This window comes from Lagopus muta, chromosome 11 (genome assembly GCF_023343835.1).
Source record: "Lagopus muta isolate bLagMut1 chromosome 11, bLagMut1 primary, whole genome shotgun sequence".
Lineage (NCBI taxonomy): Eukaryota > Metazoa > Chordata > Aves > Galliformes > Phasianidae > Lagopus > Lagopus muta.
This window is the reverse complement of record NC_064443.1, coordinates 15,017,549-15,037,987: the sequence shown is the minus strand read 5'-3', so window position 1 is coordinate 15,037,987 and position 20,439 is coordinate 15,017,549. Positions and strand designations below refer to the sequence as shown.

Here is a 20,439-nt window from a genome sequence, read left to right as displayed (position 1 = left end):
CTGAGAAACTCCAAAAGTTTTCTTCTGATCCCATTAAGTCACAGTTTGGCTAATGGTATAAACAGGGCAAGACTGAGATTCAAGTTTTTTTATACACAAAGCTAAAGGAGATCATCACTACCAATATGAGTCAAACTGCTGACATGGTATCTCCTGGTTCCTCTCACCTCAAAAGTGGTTGACCTGTTTGGCTGAGAGTATACTGCTGTTCCTGAATGTCCCCACTAAAGTAATGGATCCAAATAAGCTTTCTGAATGATGGATTGTGGTTGGACATCGTCCGCACTGTAAAACCCAATGTGGCTAAAAGGTCTCTGTCCTTTCGCTGCAGTAGGTAAACAAGATAACAAGTTGTACACGACCTTTGTAAATGTCCACATGTAAAAAAGAGACAGCAAACACCAGATCTTCATGTGAGTTAAAGTATTGCCATCTACAGATCTCTGACAGGAAATTTTTTGCATCAAACAGGTCAAAGATCTGACTTTACACCGTTCAGTATGTCAAAAGTCACAAAGCAAAGTCTGGGATAAAACAAAGGCCAAAGGAAATGCCCATTCTATTAATTTTTATATGCAACATATTGGGCTTTTGAACTGTTCACCAGCCATTCTCAAAAGAAGCAATGGTCTGACTACAACAACTAAACTTGAAAAGGGAAGACATTCCTTTGTAGTTCACATTTTTGGGCTTTGAAGTCACCGTGAATCTTACCAGTGACTTCAATGGAACTAGCTTTGCACTTTTATATTAGTCATTGTTTTATCCTTAACTCCTTTCAAAATTCCAGACAAAAACGTTTCTTTTTATTGTAATCCTGATAAAGCAATTAGGCTCCAGTCCACACCTGCACCCAGCTTTCTTAACACAGCACTCTTTGAGCTCCTGTCCTCTGAGCAGAATTATGAGATCTGAATTAATGGTGTCTGCTCAACCCAGTGCCTCTCTTTCTCACGACCTGCTGAAGAACATGAGACCTTTCAAGGCTGTACAGCTGATCTCCGGTTAAGATCAGTGGTAGATTTCACCTATGGTTGTTTTTTGTTTTTTTTTTTTTGACTGTGCTCAGCGGAAAAGTTTCTTTTTATTGAGCTAATTAAGCAATAACAAAATGACAGAATGTGGATTAAAGTGCAGTCTTTCAGAGGTCCATTCATAGTGCATTTTTAGTTATGAGCTCAGAAGCTGAATGGCATTCCCAGACTAACAAGACACAGATTACTGCCACATCGCTTAAGACTTTGAAAGCCTTTTTGAAATCATTCAATATTTTCTTTTAGCCTTTAACCGAAATGCTTGCTGAGAAAACATTAGGTTCTCATCTCTTGAATGTACCCCCAGTCTTTCACCTTCTTAGTACTGAATGTAAAAGCCTCTAAGCTTTGTCTACAAAGTCCTCCATTCTACGTTACCCACTGATTCTTCTGTCTCACTTCAGATACCTTTGAAGTGATGCAAGGAATAATTTCATCCAGTTATGTATTAAAGACTTGATTCTGCCACAATATCTTTTACACTGATCTGAGCAGCTGTACTGAATGCTTTACTCATATTTTTGTGAGTAAACCTCGGTGTGATCCATGTGCACAGCTTTCCTGTTGAGCTGAACAGACAACACAGCAAAGTTCCTACGTGAAATCTATAGACTTGAAGCTATTTACTGGATGGTACAGGTACAGAGACATATACACAAGAGAAGCTACTTGCCATCAACACAGGAAGGTCTGTTTCGTGTAGTCCCAGCCACTTTCCCAGGTAGACAGGAACATTTTACTGTTTGTGATCTTTCCTCAATTCGATTCTTATTACAGCATCTGTGTGCTGCTATAACTTCACACGTTCCTCCTTCTGGCAGAAAAAGAAAAAAAAAGGGAAAAAAGAAAAAGAGACAATATTGACTTTCTGATTAGGAAGAGCAGAAGTAGTTAATCAAAGCACCCGGTGTGCTACTGTCCTTTTCTCTGCATGACTTCTATACAGCCCTACTACTACAATGCTATTTTTCTCCCATTGACTGTGACCCTTACTAAGACAGATGTTGATATACTTCCTATAGGAAATGCAGATTAATGACCCTCAAGAGCCGATATTTTTTTCCTGTCATGTATTAAAAGCTTCTCTGACATCTGTAGACTTTTGAACTAAGAAAATGAAGTAAGTCACAGTCTGGGCCTGAGGAAATGTAGGTGATGTACTACCTATGCTGCATGCACAAATGAAATAATTTTGGGATGATTTTATGCTTGTAATACTGGAAGATCTTTCTCCCAGATATTCTCTGTACAAATATTCTGTACAAAGATGGGGCTTATAGGCATCCATCTAGAAAGTATTTGATTCTAAGCCAGCTCACAGTCCATAGTGGGTGATAATCAGCCTCTCCAAACTACAGAATGGTGCAACAGCATTTCCCTCCACTACCCCACTCACAAAATGGGCAGTTTAAAGCCAGAAATACTGTCATCATGGGCAAGGATTAATTTGTCTTCTCCTTCATTGCCCCTTATGACTATTTGCAATGATCTGTTTGGATGAAGTGCACAAAGGAGTGATAGGCAGAGAAATTAAGTCATAGGGTTCATGAATCCCTGGTGTCTGTGGCATACACTAGACACAGAAGTGAAGTGTCACATGTACCATTCCCATTCACCTTAGCAATACAGTGCAAGGATTGCCACTTTGGCATTCCCCCTTTTACTGAAAAAGCTTTGAGAGCTTGTGAGCATGTGCAGATGCTGGCCCATATCTGGATGTGAAGAAGGAATCTGGCCTTCCAGGATGAGTCAGTGCATCAAAGCTGGTGAACACCCATTAAAGTACATGAGCTTGGGTTGCATGGTCTTGGAGTTAAGCACTGATGAGTCTGCAAGCTTGAGACAAGACTGCAGAAAATAACTGCCTCATCTGGAAAGAAATGCTGCTGCATGTACTACTTGTTAGGTACATTTGATCTGCTGACATGGGATTTTTGAAAGCCAGTAGGTACCACAGAAGAGAGATCCCAACAATTCAGAAAGCCATTATTTGACAAAAGGTCATTTAGTTGTCTCTTTGGAGGAAGAGGAATTGTGACAATCAACTCAGCCCCAAATCCCTGTGTTTTTCTAAGAAATAGTTCTTCACATAAACTCCCTGTTCCCCCATCCAAATCATATTGAAAGCCATAAAAACATTCACACTGTTTGACTCATTATGGTCATGTCCTAAGAGAAGAAGGATTTGTGATTTTATTGATTGCATGTACAACAATAAAAATAATGTATGTGGTAATAAGTATTTCTAATTTTAGATTATGTATACTGTCTGGTAAATATCTGTGAATAAACTAAAAGCTTCATTTCCTCTATTAATTTCCTGTATGAGTCCTAATAACCACATGAGCTAGTCTTTCTCATTTGATTATCTGTTCAAAATAATGGGTTGTGGTTGATGAGCTTTATAACACCTTTAATTGTAATGTGGAAGCTCAAGTTGTTGCAGCAGTAAAGAATTTAACTACAAGTGCGTAGCTGCATAGGAGTGGGAAAACATAACAAAACTATAAAAGCAACGTAAAAACCCTTTTGTTACCACTGGGTAGTTATGTACATTAATTGGAACTTTTAATTGTTCCGATAAAAATATCAGAATATACCCACAGTAATGCTACTGCTAAGACTAAAGATTGTGCAATGCATTATGAAGTTTTCTCTGCAGTGTCTGTTTCTTGGATGGAAACACAAGCAGAGCCGTAGCTGGAAATATTTTCCTTGAGCAAAAGAAAAATATTTTCCCCTTACTTCCATTCCTCTAGTTGCTTGAGCTTCTCAGGTTTAATATTAAAGATTAACTCCATTGAAACCATTCCATGGGAGATGTAGCATGGAAGTAGCAACCTTACACACTGCCAAGAGGTGGATTGTTAATAAAACTACCAGTTAAACAGTGCACACAGAACATTTTGGACTTCACGCCGCAAACACAAAGATAGTTTGTGCAGTGCAGGTGCATGATGACATTTGTTCTCTCTTGATGCTGTTTGCTGTTTCAGTGTTGGAATTACATATGTCAACTTTTAGTTAAAAGGGAAGAAAAAGATGTTCACAAGAAGCATTGCATTTGGAGAGTCAACACATTTTGTTCACCTGCCTAGGGCTTGACACTGAATACTAAAGATCTTCTCACATGAGGAGTAAATTTTATTGAAACAAAACTGGTGTCCAGTCAAAAATGACATCTTTAATCCTGCTGGGTAACTATGGATTTCAACCCTAAGGGCACCCTTTGAAATTTGGAAACTGGAATATTCCCCCCTCAGTTCCATTACTGTCATAGAAATGAGAAGAGATTCAGAGAATATTATTTTTTATTGTCTTTCCAGTTGTCATCAGCAGATCTCTGACAAATCACAGCAATATGCTCAGTGCTCACATTATACATAAAAATATACATCTCATAGGTATATCAACTTGTTTTTTAAAAAAAGAGAGGGAACAATACTCAAAGACATTTTGTAGTGCCTACTAGGGATGACCCGGATGGTAGACAGAAAAATATTTATATTGCATGAATGTATTTCAAAACTGATGGACTTTTAAAGAACATGGATTATTGACTCCAAACTTCTCTTTGGAAGCCATTCCCATCTGGGAATGTATACAAAGGAATACTTAGGAATTTAAATGACAATGTGGATTATTGACCTGATAGTCGGAGTGCAATGGAAGTTTGAATCTTTGTCACAAACAAGAGAAATAACGCTTCTTTTTCTTCTTCTTTTTTTTTTTTTTAAACAGTTTATGGTCTATTGAGCTAGTCTGTCTTCTGGCTTTGTTTCTACAATAATGGCCTTATCCAACTCATTTAAGTCAATTGGGGATTTTCCATTGATTTTAAAAGGAGAGGAAAGCACCCTAAACTCATCTCAGTTAAGAGTGCTATGACTGTCTTGCTGACAGCTACATCCCATGAGGTGGTTGCTTAAGTAAGAAGGCAAGAGAAATAGCTTTGTTTGGTTGCTTATTTGCTATTTCCCCTCTTGCAGGAAATTGGGAAGATTAGAAACGCATCGGAACTCACAAATCAGGAGCAGTTTTGCTCTTTCTTCAGGAAACTTTGGAGATGAACAGAAATGTCCTATCATGACTTACATCTTTTTGACAACAGTCATTAGCAGGACTCGATAGAAGAGCAGATGACCACTTCTAAGCACCCAGTTCAGGATGCCCTGAAATTTGGGAATTTGCTACCTATCTAAGCAAGAGGGACAGAATCAAATTCTGGAAAGGAATTTGGACTACCAAGGATTGCAACTGTCCATGGCATTATGACCATCCTCAGATGTCCTAGCTTCCTGGAAGTCTTTATTCTGCATAAGTTTAAATATGAAAGTGTAGAAATTACCTATCATTCTTACTGTAGGACAGGGACAACTGTTTGCTACTGCCTGCAAATGGATTAATTCTAATTGGAAGACACCTAACTCCTGAAAACACGTTCATTTTTTATCTCAGTTATAAAGCCACCTTGAGTTTACACAGCACAGAGTGAAATATTTTATCGTAAGTACGAACCTACAGCGGATGGCTGTGATTTAAAACACCTAATCAGCTACAGGCGCTGAGTGCATGCCTGGCAGAAGCCAAGAAGCCATCTTCTAGTCATCTCTGTTCTTTATATCTCTAGCTGAGAGGTAATAATAAAAGCATATTTTGCACTTCAAAATTATAACTTGCCTCTGTATTCTAGCAGAGCCTGAACTTATCAGTAAACAAACATAAAAAAGGAAAAACAGCACTACTGATTTGTGTTATACATTGTGGAAGTCATTAACTATGACTCAGGTAGCAAAACTTATACGTTCTCTCTTTGACAGTGATGACAATTTAATAGTATTTGACTCTACTGAGTTGCACTGAGCATCCTGCAGCAATGAGAAAGGTTGTTTATCAAAATGATAAACATGTTTTCATTTCCTCCTTGGCTGCATGTATGTGATCAGAAGTCTAAGACCATCAAGAATTCACTTATTCTGGCCACCAGGCAGACATTAAGCTATTCAGGACCATCTGTGCTTGAAATGAGCTCCATTTAATGGACCTTCCTAGGGCAGGTCAGTCGTAATGAATGTGTGTGTGCATGAATGCATGAGCAAAGCAGCACTTCGGTGAGACTTCTTGGGCTGTTTGGCAGAGGCACAGGTGGCTGATAGATAAGATAGGCCTTTCTTTTTGGGGTCATATGCCCAGTGATTTTAGAATTCAGACCCTCTGTTGTATTTGTTTCCATCTCATCTTCAATGCATCACGCAACCTGATTCAGCTGAAGGTTGTTATGAGAAATTGTTTGTTTCTTTCAGAAAAACAGTGATACCCAGACAACTTATATGCTCTGCTGGTCATATTCTGCCCTCTGTTACACCATATGTAGTAACTATAGGAAAGTGAACAATGGAGATCATTATGGATCAAATCCTAACAACATTTCCAGACATCTTACTAGAAATATGACTAGATTTGATAGCTGTACTTATTTATACAGCCTCAGTTAAGTCTGTTCCAGTGCTATCATCCTATGTGAAATCATACAGCCAGTGACATTATTCTGAAAAGTGCTAAAGTATATGCAGATACTGCTATACCTAGGGGCGGTCACAGAAAACTTTAAACAGAATTGAAGTTCTTCAGAGTGAAAAAAACCAATAACATGACAGCAAAAATTCTTCAGATGCTTACAGATGCACTGCACAAGTGCTTACAGAAACCACAGGATAAAAAAAATTGCACATTTGCCACATCATGTCTTTATACAAACATCCTAGAGAACAAAAAGGTAATGCTGTGATGGTTTCTAAAAAGGATTCAGATTTGGGGGCAGCAGTTTGAAGTTTGTAGTTTGAATAAGCTTTGGAAACTTCCCAGGTGTAATTAATACATTCATACGCTTTAATCAAAATGTTTATGCCAGCTAATGTGCCAGAACCACAGACTACACTGTGCTCAGGGGAAAATATCATATTTTACTTTACTCTAAGAAATAATAAGCCACTACTCTATTACCTACAAAGGAACATTTTTGCTTCTAACAGCAATTCGCATACAAATGGAAAAACGAAGTCCCCATGCTACTTCGTGAGCCACTTCATCAGTGAACAAATAAAAAACTCATCATAGCCCCACTGCAATTATACTCCCATTTTTATTTTACAAATCGTTCTCTGACACGCTGTTTTTGCTCCAGAAAGAGTAGGCTCAAGTTTACAGGACACATTTCTTCACATACAGTGACAATGGCTGCAGAGCAAGCAGGGTTGCTATTCATTTTGGTGAGGGAGGATAACTACAGCTCACCAAGTTACAGAACAGTTGAATTGGGCCCATGAACATTTAATAACACAAAGGTACCCTCAAAAATAAAAATAAAAATGAATGAAAGTATAAAATGGTAGTGTTAAGCCAGAACCCAGGTTTCTAATTCATATTAAATTCTTGCCCATTACGATAACTGGCATAAATAGATTCATGGGCTACTAATTATATGCAGCGTTGCTGTAAGGGTGGTATTTGTAACTCACTGCACGTGTTCTGTGTGCCTCCTGGTTATACACTGCATTACTTTTGCCCTGGGGATCAGAATAGGCTGCAGTGTTCTGTTTCCTAAATTTATATTTACATTTTCATTAATATTCAGTATTTTCTTTGTCATTATGTGGAACATATACTATTTTCAGTGTGGAGCACTCCATGCAACGCACACGACTCCCACTGTGAATCATTAAGTTTTAGGTTTTAGGTTGGGATATCATTTTTACAAACACTGTTGCTATGAGAGAGTTCTGGAGACAGAGGGTGCCTCCTGCAATGAAAATTCTATTTGTTTGCAAAAGATCAGAACAAGTATTTCCACAAGGAAGTAACAAAATTTGGTTTCTGACAGATTCACTTCATCAGGTTGGATACTGGAAAAAAAACCTTTCAAGAAAGAGATGTGAGGCAGTAGCATAGGCTGCCCAGGGAGTGGTGGAGTCACCATTCTTGGAGGTGTTCCATAGCCATGGAGATGTGGCACTGAGGGACGTGGTCAGTGGGCTGGTAGCGGTGGGTTGGGGTTGGACTTGGTGATCTTAGTGGTCTTTTCCAGCCTTAATGATCCTATGATCCTGGCTTATTTCGAGCTGCTACTGAAGCTTATTACGATATCTGATCATTTAAAGAATACTTGTGGAGATCACAGCTCAGCTTTCCTGGTGGGTGGTGCAATTTGTCCTCTTGGTTCAGGGCCCTAAGTCCTGTATCACTGATACAATGACCCTAATTTCTCATCAGACTAATCCTCTTGGTTCACACTGACCTGTGGCACATGTGATCTGAGTCTGAGCATGAACTGCTGGGCAAAGCAGGTCCTCTACAGCTGGAGCAAATTGCATTAGAGGTAAAAGCTTTCACTGATTTTAGAGTTAGAATTCAAAACCTAAGATGGGCAATGTGCATTCAGCAAAGACATCTCTGATTATTTACTGTGCTCAAAGTGAATTTTCTGAGACCCTTTTTGACAGAAAGGGCCGTATCCATGAAATCAAACTTTTCTACCAAAAAAAAAAAAAATCCAGAACAACGAGAAGAAAACACTGTCTTTAAAGTATTTTGTTCAAAGGAATGTTAATATTTCATTTGAATACTAACTCATTTCTTTTTTTTTTTTTTTTTTTTGTTGCATTTGTATTTTATTTCCCATTCAGTATAATAGCGAAAGCAGGGATATGCAAAGCTCTAATTAACACATGGATTTGTAGCCTTTTATAATTTTCTACTAATGCTCTCCCATCAGCCACAGGAGGCTTTTTATCTGGGAGATTTACAGATTCTTATACTTACACTCGGAATAGACTCTGATCCACAATAGCTGGTTTATTCACAGAAATTAAAAATAAGTATTTTTTGAAAAGGAGATACAGTATGGATTCTACTCTCAAATTCACAAAGAAAACGCAGAGCTCACCAGTGTATAAGATGTGGGAGGATCTAGGGCAGGCTTATGGATTTCCATATCAAACCAATATACACACTAGAGAATAAGTCTTTCTACTAAAGAGCCTCGCAAATTGATCTCCTGAGAAATTCGCACAGAACCTTATTCTTATGCATATTAAAAAAAAAAAAAAGAAATCTCTTAAAGATGAATCAAAGGAAAAATGGTATCCAGGAAAACAAGGCAGGCTTCGAGCAGCTCCTGCCTCTGGCACACTGCATTTCAAATGGCAGCGCAATAACCAGAGCTGGGTGCAGCAGGACAACGGGGCAAGAGGGACTGGGGAGGAATGCTGATGAGGAGCTTCTAGCTTTTAAGTAAAGTTGTTGGTAGATTTGGTTATGATTTTGCATGCCTGTGTACTCATGTCTAAATGACAGAATTTAGGAGAAAATCCCACCTATTGTGTGCGTGTGCTGTTCCTGATAGGCAGCAGTGCAGTGCTGCCTGCAGAGGGCCATGCACATATCCTGTATGTCTGATTGCTTTTTTTGTCACAGGAAGCATTGAAAGTGAATTGTAATAGGTACTATTAACATTCTTGTATAGATGAACTACAAAAGGCAGAGATGTAACCCACGAGGCAGCCAAGAATCCAATGTCCTCTTAGTGGGGATCTTCAGTCTTTTAATGAGATTTTTCTACTTCAAAGGGAGATCAGCTTACAGCAACTTCAAGAAATTAGAAGTTTTGGCAAAATGTACAGCTCCTGAATGACATTAAGAGACATATCTGAAGAGGCAGGGCTTTGACAGCTCAGAAAGAGAGGAATATTATTTTTGAGAGAACTTAAGTTTGATACAAAAATGAGTAATAGGCACCATGATTCAAATTGCCACTGAATTTCTGTATCGCTTGTAAATGGGATTTCTTTGACTAAGTGATGTCAGCCTGGACAACATGATCAGAAAATCTTGAATCTTTACAGAAATCTTGTCCTTTGTCGCTTGAGTGGTTTGCAAAGTTTAATATTTGATTCTTCAGAGAGGATCTGAAAATATAATATGGGGAAAATGTACTACGCCCGCATTCAGGCAGTGCTCCTTCTATAACTTAAACTGCAGCCAGAAGTACAAGCTAGAGACAGAAAAGACCTATGGTGCTAACAAAGCTGTGGAGAAATGAACTATCCTGCTATTGCCATCTCCAATTCCGTGACAGAGTGCAGACAAAATCTGTACAGGAATTAGGCTTGAAAATGTCCTAACAGGAAAATTGAGGTGAACCACAGGATACTGCAAAGCAATCCAAAGAATGGATGTCAAATGGAATGAGTCTTAGTAAACGGACACAGTGAAAGATAGGATCATACTCTTTTCAGATGGAATAATTAAGCTGGTAAGAAATACGTGATTGAGGCGCAGATGTTGAGAGATGAACATGGGAGTATGCATGAAAAGCCATTGCTGAGAAAGTTTTGAGATGTTATTCTATGACTGTGGTGTTTCTAGATCTTCAAAATGACCGATCCTTTTATTCAATGCTTGCAGCTTCAGCCTATTCTTCAAACTAGTAAACTATACTCCTTTTCCCATCCATCTCAAAAGAGACTCCAAATTGCTGTTGCTATATTCATAATTTATCCTTTGCATGTTTCATACAAAGCTAGAAAATCTCTCACTTAGGAATTTGTGAAAACATCGATAATGAAAAAACAATTTAAAAGATCATCAATAACCAATTTTAAAATCCAGATTTTCAGTGGAAACAAAATGATGCAGGGTCCTTAAACTCATCAAAAAGCAGAACCATGCGATTCTACACAGTTCGTCTTTTGACATGATTGCTGTAAATAAATTCATCCCCAGATAATTTTATTCACTAAGGTGATTAGCCTATGGAGAGACTATGATGTGTTTACTGAGCAGAGTAACATAGTTTATGGTAATGTTCTTGTCATGCTTTAAAAATGTGCGAGGTGGTTTTTATGAAGTACTTAGATAAGGGGTGGTGAAAGTAATGTGAACCATAAAGAATGTACAGTGATGGAGAGCCAGGAATGCATAGATACTGAGGACAAACTGATATAGAGAATTATTACCAGTGCAGAAGCTGCATTAATCTTCCACAGAATGGCAATAAATAAAATAACAATGAGGAACAGGACTGAGAGAATTTGACCAACATGTAGAGTGGCATCAAAGATTAGACATTTTAAATGGAATCTCTCATAGACAGACTGTCTTGCTATAGTGGCAGTAACTTTTTTTGTCAATGGGGTTGACCACCTGCTAGAAAATTCATGAATAACAAAACAAAGGTCCGTAAGTTACGGCATATATAATGAAAATGTCATTGTACAGGTGCTGTGTGACATGAGCAGTAGCAGTAAATTCTGTACTCCGTTGCAGCCACACAATGTCAAGCAGTCATTTCTCAGTGCATGAGTGTGCACATTATTCTATCCCATATATTTCTAGAGCCATTCATATCGTTTGGACCAGCAGCTGGTCTCATACTTGCGTAGAAAATGATCCCTTTTCCAGGAAGTGACTGTGCAATGGCACAGTGGGACAGAGGGTGGAGGTGAAGGAACAGAAGCAATCAGCTGGTTTTGCATTGGAAGGTGTTTCACACCATATGTATTATCTGTAGCCATATGTATTGTCTATAGGTGAATCTTATATTCTGCAGCCTAAGGAATTTATAGCATGTTCATTACTGAACTGTATTTAGTTAAATACTTAAGGAAATGTTACAGGCTGGATACGTGAAGAACAATGTTTTAATTTTCAGGCTAATCTACTAGGGTTATAAATTGATGAGTTTTAAAATGTTCTTTGTCAGAATAATCTATTAAATCCAGATTGAAGCATAATTTAACTGTTTAATGTCTAATCTGTACCAAAACAGGTCTGAGTATGAGGGAGAGATGCAGAAGGTGATGTGGGTTTCAGAAGATGATGTGGGATTCAGCCTTTTCTCCTCTCAATTTTCATCTCTTCAGTGCGGCTACTTCCATGAGAAGCTTTAGTGGAAAGGTGGTTGCCTCCTCCTCAAAAATGTTTTGAAGATGAGGACTATTTTGAGGCACTTTTTTGGTCTCATTATAACGTTGGCTCCCTTGTATTGGCTTCTTTCTGCTTTGTTTCAGTGACGTTAATTTCAAACAGAACAAGTCTGATAGATTTCTCATTTCTCAAACTGATTCACTCACTCCTAAGCCCTCTTTTCCCGTACATTTCTGAGCAGTCTCTACCCCAAGCTGCCTTTTATCTCAAGTCTCCGAGTTTTGATGTCTCTCTCCTCTCTGTTGCTGTTGATGAGCAATATTTTATTTCCTGTCACCTTGATTTGCTCTGTCTTTCTGCTCCAGCTCTCAGCACACAATTCAAACCATGATTTATTCTGGTTCTCTCTTTTTACCTTTTTTGTAACTGCATTGAATGCTTCTCTCTTTGACAATTTCTTTCTCGTCTCTCTTGAAGCTCCTGGTGAACAACACAATACAATACTACCTCCTGATAATTGATCATCTGGCTCCTGTTCAGATTTGTACTGCTTCTTTGAATACATGTGCAATTCAGTTCACTCCATTCCCTTACAATACAAATAAAAAGGGTTGCATACTTGAGTGGAAATACATGAAGTCTAGTGAGCACATAATTTCCTACTTTCAAAGCAATGTGTGATACATTGCAGTGTTGGCTTGAAATTCATTTTAATTTATTTTTTTTATTAGTTAAACAGCAGCAGTGTGCTGAGAGCACAGAACCAAAGAGGCCAGGCAGAATATGTGAGTATTTTTCTTTCTCCTGTTTACCCATGATAATGATCAGTATTCATCCAAATACTATCTCTGAGAGTTTGAGGTAGGCTTTTTCTTAATTAATAGCTGCCTTTTAAATGGATATTTTTTTAAACTAAAACACTGTTTGTGAAAAATATTGATGCTCCATTGGCAAACATCAATACATTTCAAATCCAGAAAAAATCCCTGTCTCAAAGGGATTATTATTCAAACAGTTCATTTCTTTTTAGTGAATTCCAGTTTCTTCCCTGTATAGCCAACCAAGGAAACTGGAGCATCAACTACTTAAACTGTGTTGAGTGGTCCTCAGATTTGGGAAACTTCATCATTCTGGGCAGTTTCATTTTCTCCATTCTCAGTTCAGCTTCCCCTTTCCCTTCTCACCTGCGTTTCCAATCTTGAAAATTTTGAGTAGCATTTAATTTAAGTGGGCTGACATTGGAAAAAATGAAAAATACCTGCATACTACATACAATAGGGAATCTCTGCCAATTTTTCTAATAAAGGTTTAGAAATTATAAGCAGAAGAGGTCAAGTTGCCCATTCCTTTCTCAGTAACTAAATGCTTCGCTCTGCACACTCATGAGCATCTTGCTCAATTTATTTTCACATTATTTAAGCAATTGGGCTTCTGCTGGTGCAACAAGGGATCCTCGGAAGACAACATTCCAGCATTTAATGTGATCCACTATTGGGCTGAAAAGCGAAAAAAAATATACTGTGTTTTCTTTTGCTCTGTATTGCTCATTAACTCTAATTGTAATGCTATGACCAACTGAACACCACTACTCCCCATTCTGTGTTTACAGATGTCAGATACATTTTAGATGGTCATCACATACCCCATCATCATTATCACCACTTAGCCAAGCTGTGCATTTGCTGCTTCTCTTCATCTTTCTTCATAAGCCTGCCTCCATCACGTTAATTATGTCTATTGCTCTTCTCTGCATCATTGACATCACTGGTACTGATGGTCTTAGGATTCTACTATATAATAATAACATTATTATTAACCAGTAATAAAAATTCATTGCTCTTAAGTTAAGGAGTATTATTATCTCCTTTTAAGACAGGCAATCTGCCCTGTTTTCCCAACCTAGCATTTATCTCCAGTCTGTTCTTCAGTACAGTATTGTTGGCTAAACACAGACAACAAACATGAGTTAATCAAGTTTCAAAAATATTTGTGCATCAGCGTATAAACTGAAATTTACACAGGCATTTATCTGTTACTGCTTAGGCTGTATGGAGACAGACAAGGAATGGAAAACAAGCAATAGAAATAGAGACAGATGCCATGTAATAGAAAAAACTAGCCAACAGTCTGAGGGTGGAAGAGGAACACCATATCTAATTGAAATGGTGCTCTGTGCTCTCCAGCAGTGCTCACAACCAGGCAACTCAGGAAGCTATCCCTGCTCTTTGACAAAACACCACCACATTCCGGCTTTTTCTTCTCCATTGTAACAGCTAACAATTTTCCAGCGTCAATAGCTGAACACTTCTTTTCCCCAGCTTTATTAGCTCACATTTTTTGAGTTCCACTTGTTCCATTTTCTGGGCCTGCTTTTCAAATTTTTCAGATCCTTTTTATTATGACTCATCTGTCACAAAACATATTTAAACACGACAGATAGATGCGTATATATCTGGATAAAGCCAGACCACAACCTGGATAAAGCAATTCCCAAATATTTATTTTAAAACTCAAAAGATGAAGGCATTTTCTTGCTTGGCTCTGAACTAGCACCCGTACTACCCCTGTGGCTCAAAATGGAGTAAGGGGAACAGAGTTTTCAGCCTAACCTGCTCTGATATCCAACAACACAGAGATGTGGGTTTGTATCTTTTTCCAAAGAGAGTTTTCTTCTTACTGCTAACAAACACCACACCAGCAAAGAGGGATTCTTAACCTCGCAGCCAGGAAGCTACTGGCTCTCCACTGAACAAACAGAAATGTAATATCAGTAATACCTTAAAGGCAGGCTTGGTTGACAAACAGGTGTTCTTGCTGTAAGACAGTTTTCTTATTGATCTGTGCTAACATCTTGCAGAAGTGAACAATCTCATTGCCATGTCAAAGGCTAACCATCTGTGAACAAGTAATGCAGCCAGAAAATCCATGTTGCTACAATAATAGCTTTAGGACGTGGGTCTTATTTCAAACACCACAGAAAGAAGTCCACAGAAAACATCGAAGAAAACCTTGCTGTTATATACTAGCGTATCCAGAAAAAAATACAAATTTTGTCTAAATACATTACAATAATTTACATATTCTCTGGGGGAGGTAAGCTACCGTAATCATTATAAAGTTCATTTATGCCTTTTCCATCTTTGATCTTAGCCCTTCTCTTATTTAGAAAGCATAATTCACTCTGTGGGACAACTTACCTGTACAATGCCTGAATATATGTATTAATACTTTCAGGATCAGATACTTTTCACAGCAGTTACTAACGTTTAGCCATACTGAAATTGCAGACTTAATAACAGTTCCGAGCGACTGATATGCAATCACAGTTTCATACCATGCGCATTCCAGAGAATTAATGGTTCTGGAAGGGAAATCTAATGGCTGCTGTTTCTCAAACCAAGAGATGGCCTTTCTTGTGAGAGCTTTCCTATCTTGGTGAGATAGCACTGGTCCTAAATAATTGCTTTATCAGAAGAAGTAAGGCTGCTTGCCCCAGGTTTTGAGTGAGGGATTTAATAATCTGGTTGCTCACATAAGAACGTGGACCAGGATTTTCCATTTATCAAGGTTATTAACTGTTTGTTTTATCTGCCTTTGTGAGTATCTAAGTATTACAGACATGGTTTTATCATTGGAAAAGCTAAGGTTCTGGCGAGATCTATAAGGATTAAATTTTGTCCTCCTATTTGCTGGTTATGCACAGGGAACCATATCCATGGGGAACCATATCATGCAATACCACTGAGTGTGGCAGCAGGGGGCAACTGCAGTTCCCTTTCTCCTGATGGGGACCTGTGAGGAGCAAAGCTGAGCAGGTGGCCTCTCAGATCCAGGCAGGAACAATGAGGGTACATGAACACATATGATTCACTGCCATCACCTCAGCAAGTAGGATGCTTGGCATCACTAGAAACCAATGAAGTGCAAACCTGTATCTCTTCCCCCTCATTTACATCCAAGATAACAGTGTCACAGCATAGGGCACAGAGCAGAAAGCACACATGCTTGTAACATCTATGGTCCTGAGCTTCCGCAGTGGCAATGTTAGGGAGGGAATCCTTAAGCCTGGGACCTTTCATCTCAGCACAGCAGAACACAGCTGCCCCAGATTTCTCATTCTCCTTCCCTGCTCTGTTTCTTCATGTTTTCATTGCAGAGATCCAAAGCCTATCATTCCCAGCCAACACAAACTATCTGTGAGGTCCACTCAATTTATTAACAAGTACTGCAAACAGATCAAATCTCCTGGGTGTTTGTGGTCTCCTTCCTTCCCACCATCAGTTTTGATGACTTGCTTCAGCTGAAAATATGCACGATCTTGAAGCACTGATTCTGATTTTTTTTAAACTGGGTAGGATAAGGAAAGCATTGAGGAGACTGACAATAGAAAAAACTACTGCAGAGAGCTACAGCAGAAAACAGAAAATGCAGCTCTGTCAGGAATTCAGCAAACTCATGGTTCTTGCTTCTTGGTTCATTTCATCCCCAAACCTCAAAAACAACCAAATGGCACTTCTTGATGTATATTTGCATACTTGTTTACTTTTCAAAGTAATTAGCTTTTAAAGTATTACCAGGGAGCTGAACAAATGTACCATACAGTTCCAAACACAATACAAGAGAAACTGTTTGCATTTGAATGAATTTACTTTGCTGGTACCATGCATGTATCTGCCGAGTGGACGCTTAATGTTGAACATTAATTATACAAACAAAAGAAATGGCACAAAGCTGTTGTCTCTGTTAGTTTTCTTCCAAGATTAATCCCTCTTTCTGTTAAAGGTTTTGTGTCCTAAATAAATTACTAGCTGTGACTGCTTCAAAAGAGATGATATTTAAGAAGATTGAAAATATGCAGTGATCAATGTCCCCAGACAAACAGGCTTTTAGCTCTTGCTGCTCACTCACCGACCCTCACTTTCATCATGCTGTGAATTTCATCAGATGGTCATCAGCGTGATGGACTGATGGTATCTCTGCTCCCTTCTTCCACTTATCTAACTTACTGGGCCTCCCAGTCAACTGCTTTAGGTTTTGTGGCTTTATTTCTGATTCTCCAGAGGCAGAGCAGGGACTTTGGCATAAAAACAAAGAACAAAACAAGAAGTGTAAAACTGCACTGCTTGAAGGAATATAGGTTTTGTTAACGTGGATGTTTAACACTAAACTCATAGATATTTTTGGCTGTAGATTATAAAAAAAAAAACAGGCATTTTTACAAAAGATAATGGCATTCATCATTGAAAAAGATGCAAGCAATACAAGATGAAATCTACTGTCTTGTTTTGGCCAAATTCCCTATAGATAGAATGAAACAGTGCCCAAGAAAACTCAGTAATTCCACAAAGCAGCAGATATCATCTCAACAGGATTATTTTCTGGGAAATATCATCCGCTGTACCAGTCCTACAAGACAGCCAGGTTTATGGTTACCCCACAGATTTTTGAAAGTCTTGCACAGAATTATGGATTGCCTTACCCAGACATCATACCATGATATTCATTATAGTCTTATTTGTCACCTCCTGACAGGAGGTGGATTTGGTGTGTGTGTGTGAAAGGAAACATGAGCTTCGAACAGCTGAATCATATTGCCAGATGAAGTAGGAACATTCAGACACAGGAGAACCAATCTCTCTACCTGGTTTCCCCCTGTAAAGCTAAGCCAGATAACACTCATACTCTTCTGTATGCTGTAAGAATCACAATGAAGAATAAAATAGAAATATCTTATTTCCATTAGGCAAAGAATATAGCAACATTAATGTGTCTTTCATTCATGGGAGATGTTTGAAAACTATGATGCTGAAGGCAAATAAAGGTGTAGGAGTAGGGGCAGAATTCTGACTTGGATAATTGCATTGCACATAAATTCACGACATAGTTCCAAACAAATATACCCATTTCTTTATTCCTGGAATTGATTTTAGTTTTGCTTTTGGGCCTCATGTCCCACCCCAGAGAAGACTGCACCACATTGTGATTCAAGATGGCATTATACATTTCTTACTTCTTTGCATGAGTTAGAACACTTCTTATGGAGTTCGACCAGCAAATGGTCCCAGCACAGCATTGTGTGATTTCTCTGAAATTAATGGATCTATATAAACAGAATGTTTTCTCACTCTTTCTCTCATAATTATTTGAGCTTTTAGTATGAAAGGTGCTTCCGGAGAAGAATAAAAATAAGAGCTTGAAATTTGTTCAGAATTCATACAGAAAAAATATAAACTGCAAGAAAGTACCTGTATATCATCAAGGAATGTGTGTACTTCTGTTTCTGAAAAACTTGTGGCTGTGCTTTTAGCCTCTGTGGAGCAGCAAATGATAGCTATAAGGGCAGCTCCTGCATGGGACAGTGCTTGGAACACCTGATCCCACTCCTAGCAGGAGCTCCACAACTCTCTGCCTGTAGACTGCAGTGAGCACTTAACTCCTGTGAACAAAACAGCTCTTCACTGACCCCAAGAGCAAAGGTAATACCTAATTCTGCAGTAGCTACTGATTTGGGGTGTCTACTTGAAGATATGCTAAGACACCCAAGTGCTGGAAAAGGTTAAAGATTAATAGGCTGCAAATCAGGCACTATTTAGGAATTTCAGTTGTAGACCCTGAAACAGAGCCCCACAATCATTTGCTATTCTGGAAAGTGTTTACCTTAGGTCTGAATTTATTCATAATAAAGCAAAAGAAAAAAAAAAAAAAAAAAAAAGGTAACGAAACTCAGCAATATAACAATTAAGTGAATAGAAGAGGACAAAGAAATCAACTATTCCTCAATGCAGTAAACCCCAAAGCCCAGAACTGAGCTGAGCTGCCCAACTGTAAAATACTGTAAAAACTGTCAAACTTATCTCAGTGACTAATATCGGCTCACAATCAAATCTGAATGGTTTTGAAGCAAAAAAATAGGTGAGTTTCAGGAAAAAGAATCTTACTATGAATGCTGAACAAGTGATGCGCTTCCAAAATGGCATTTGATCAGTGTGCTACTGAAAGTCATGGCAATAGGAATTCTCACTCTCTTCCAGCCCCCAGGAGATATGGCTGACTGCAGCTGAAGGTTCAGCCAAATGAGAGAGACTTTCTCACACAGCACATGAGGTAAAAGTTTTCCATGGGCTCGCAAAGTGGTTGGAGAAGCAAATGGGGAAAATTCCCTTAAGGATTATTACATCCCAGAGGTCATTTTTCTAATCATCCAAAAATAGTAACCTGCTGCAAAGTATTACTGTTTTATTTAGGACATGTATTCCTTACATAAATCATATATTGGGAATTTGTTATGTCTTTGTAGGATTTGTATCGCTGTTATTTCTGTTCTTATTCCGAGCAAACCATCACATTTCCATCTCCTGTATTCTGTCTGTACTCCAATGACATCAGTTTTGACATGCTTTCTCAAAAGAAGACTTGTGTTATGAAATGCCATCAGAAGTATACACTCAAAGTTCCATCTATTTTATTTACCACCTGACAGCCTGCCTTGCGTAGCCTTGTCCAGCATCACTGCTACAGGACAGAACAAGGAAGGAAATGTCAAAGTGGTCATGCACATTTCTCAGAACAACCCTCCTATTTCTTCTTTTTTCCTGCTAGCCATGCCTTTCTACTTAGGCTTCAAGTGAGGGTTGTATCTCCAGCGCATCCCAGAAATCCTCAGACCATCCCAGGTTCACTGCTAAATGGCCCTTAAACACGTACAAATGTGGAGCATGAACACTGCCAAACTAGATCAGAACAATTGTCCATCATCTGCTCTGCCCTCTTTCTGACTTGGTAAAAAATGAGGGCTTCAAAAGAGCATCACGGAAGCCCATAAATGGGACAACTACAATACAGCTTGTATACTTATATCAGAAGCAGTAAGAGCTCCCATTCCTTCTGAAGCATTTTAATCCTATATAAAGACATGATGCTCAAATGGTCAGGCAAAATATCCATATTGTTTTATGTCTCTGGCACTAATGGTACCCTGTGTATTTCATATATATTGCGCACTATAAATAAGAACCTTAATCCTGATTCTGTACATCAGTTTCATAAATATTTTGACTGCACTCATTAAGAGAGCTGCAAATTATTCTGCGGTTCTATTTCATGCCTCCTCGTGAGCTTTTCCTGTATTGTACCTCACATCAATTTTTGCTCACACAGACCTACTTGCTTGTGTCTCAAATCTAAAACTAAAACTAAAGCTGCTTCAGATCTGGTGATGGAAGGGGAGATGTGAACCCATCAGACTTTGATTCCTATTGAAACATTCAAGAATTCAGCATTCACTCTGGTATTTCCCACCTCATTTTAAAGCAGTGTGCTAAAGCAAGAATTTCCGCAGTCTCCATTTGAGCACACCTTTTTCACTCTGACACTGTTGTTTTCAATAGCCAGTTCTTTCACAGCAGCTCCTTTGCAGTGGCAGCAGATGACCAATGGCTCTCTCACCACCACCGGAGCAGTAGGTGACCGCAGGTGAACCACC

The 20,439-nt window shown here is 38.7% G+C and overlaps 1 protein-coding gene across 6 annotated transcripts in view; it reads right to left on the bottom strand.

Moving 5' to 3' along the window:
* The window catches only part of TAFA1 (TAFA chemokine like family member 1), a 293,761-nt gene that overhangs the window by 38,288 nt on the left and 235,034 nt on the right, over positions 1 to 20,439 (bottom strand). For 5 of the 6 annotated variants that reach the window (XM_048958045.1, XM_048958044.1, XM_048958046.1 and 2 more), the window contains one exon: positions 1,708 to 1,848. In XM_048958045.1, coding sequence (XP_048814002.1) covers positions 1,708 to 1,848 — 141 coding nt within the window. The remainder of the gene's footprint in view (positions 1 to 1,707; positions 1,849 to 20,439) is intronic. The other variant, XM_048958047.1, reaches the window with a different exon arrangement.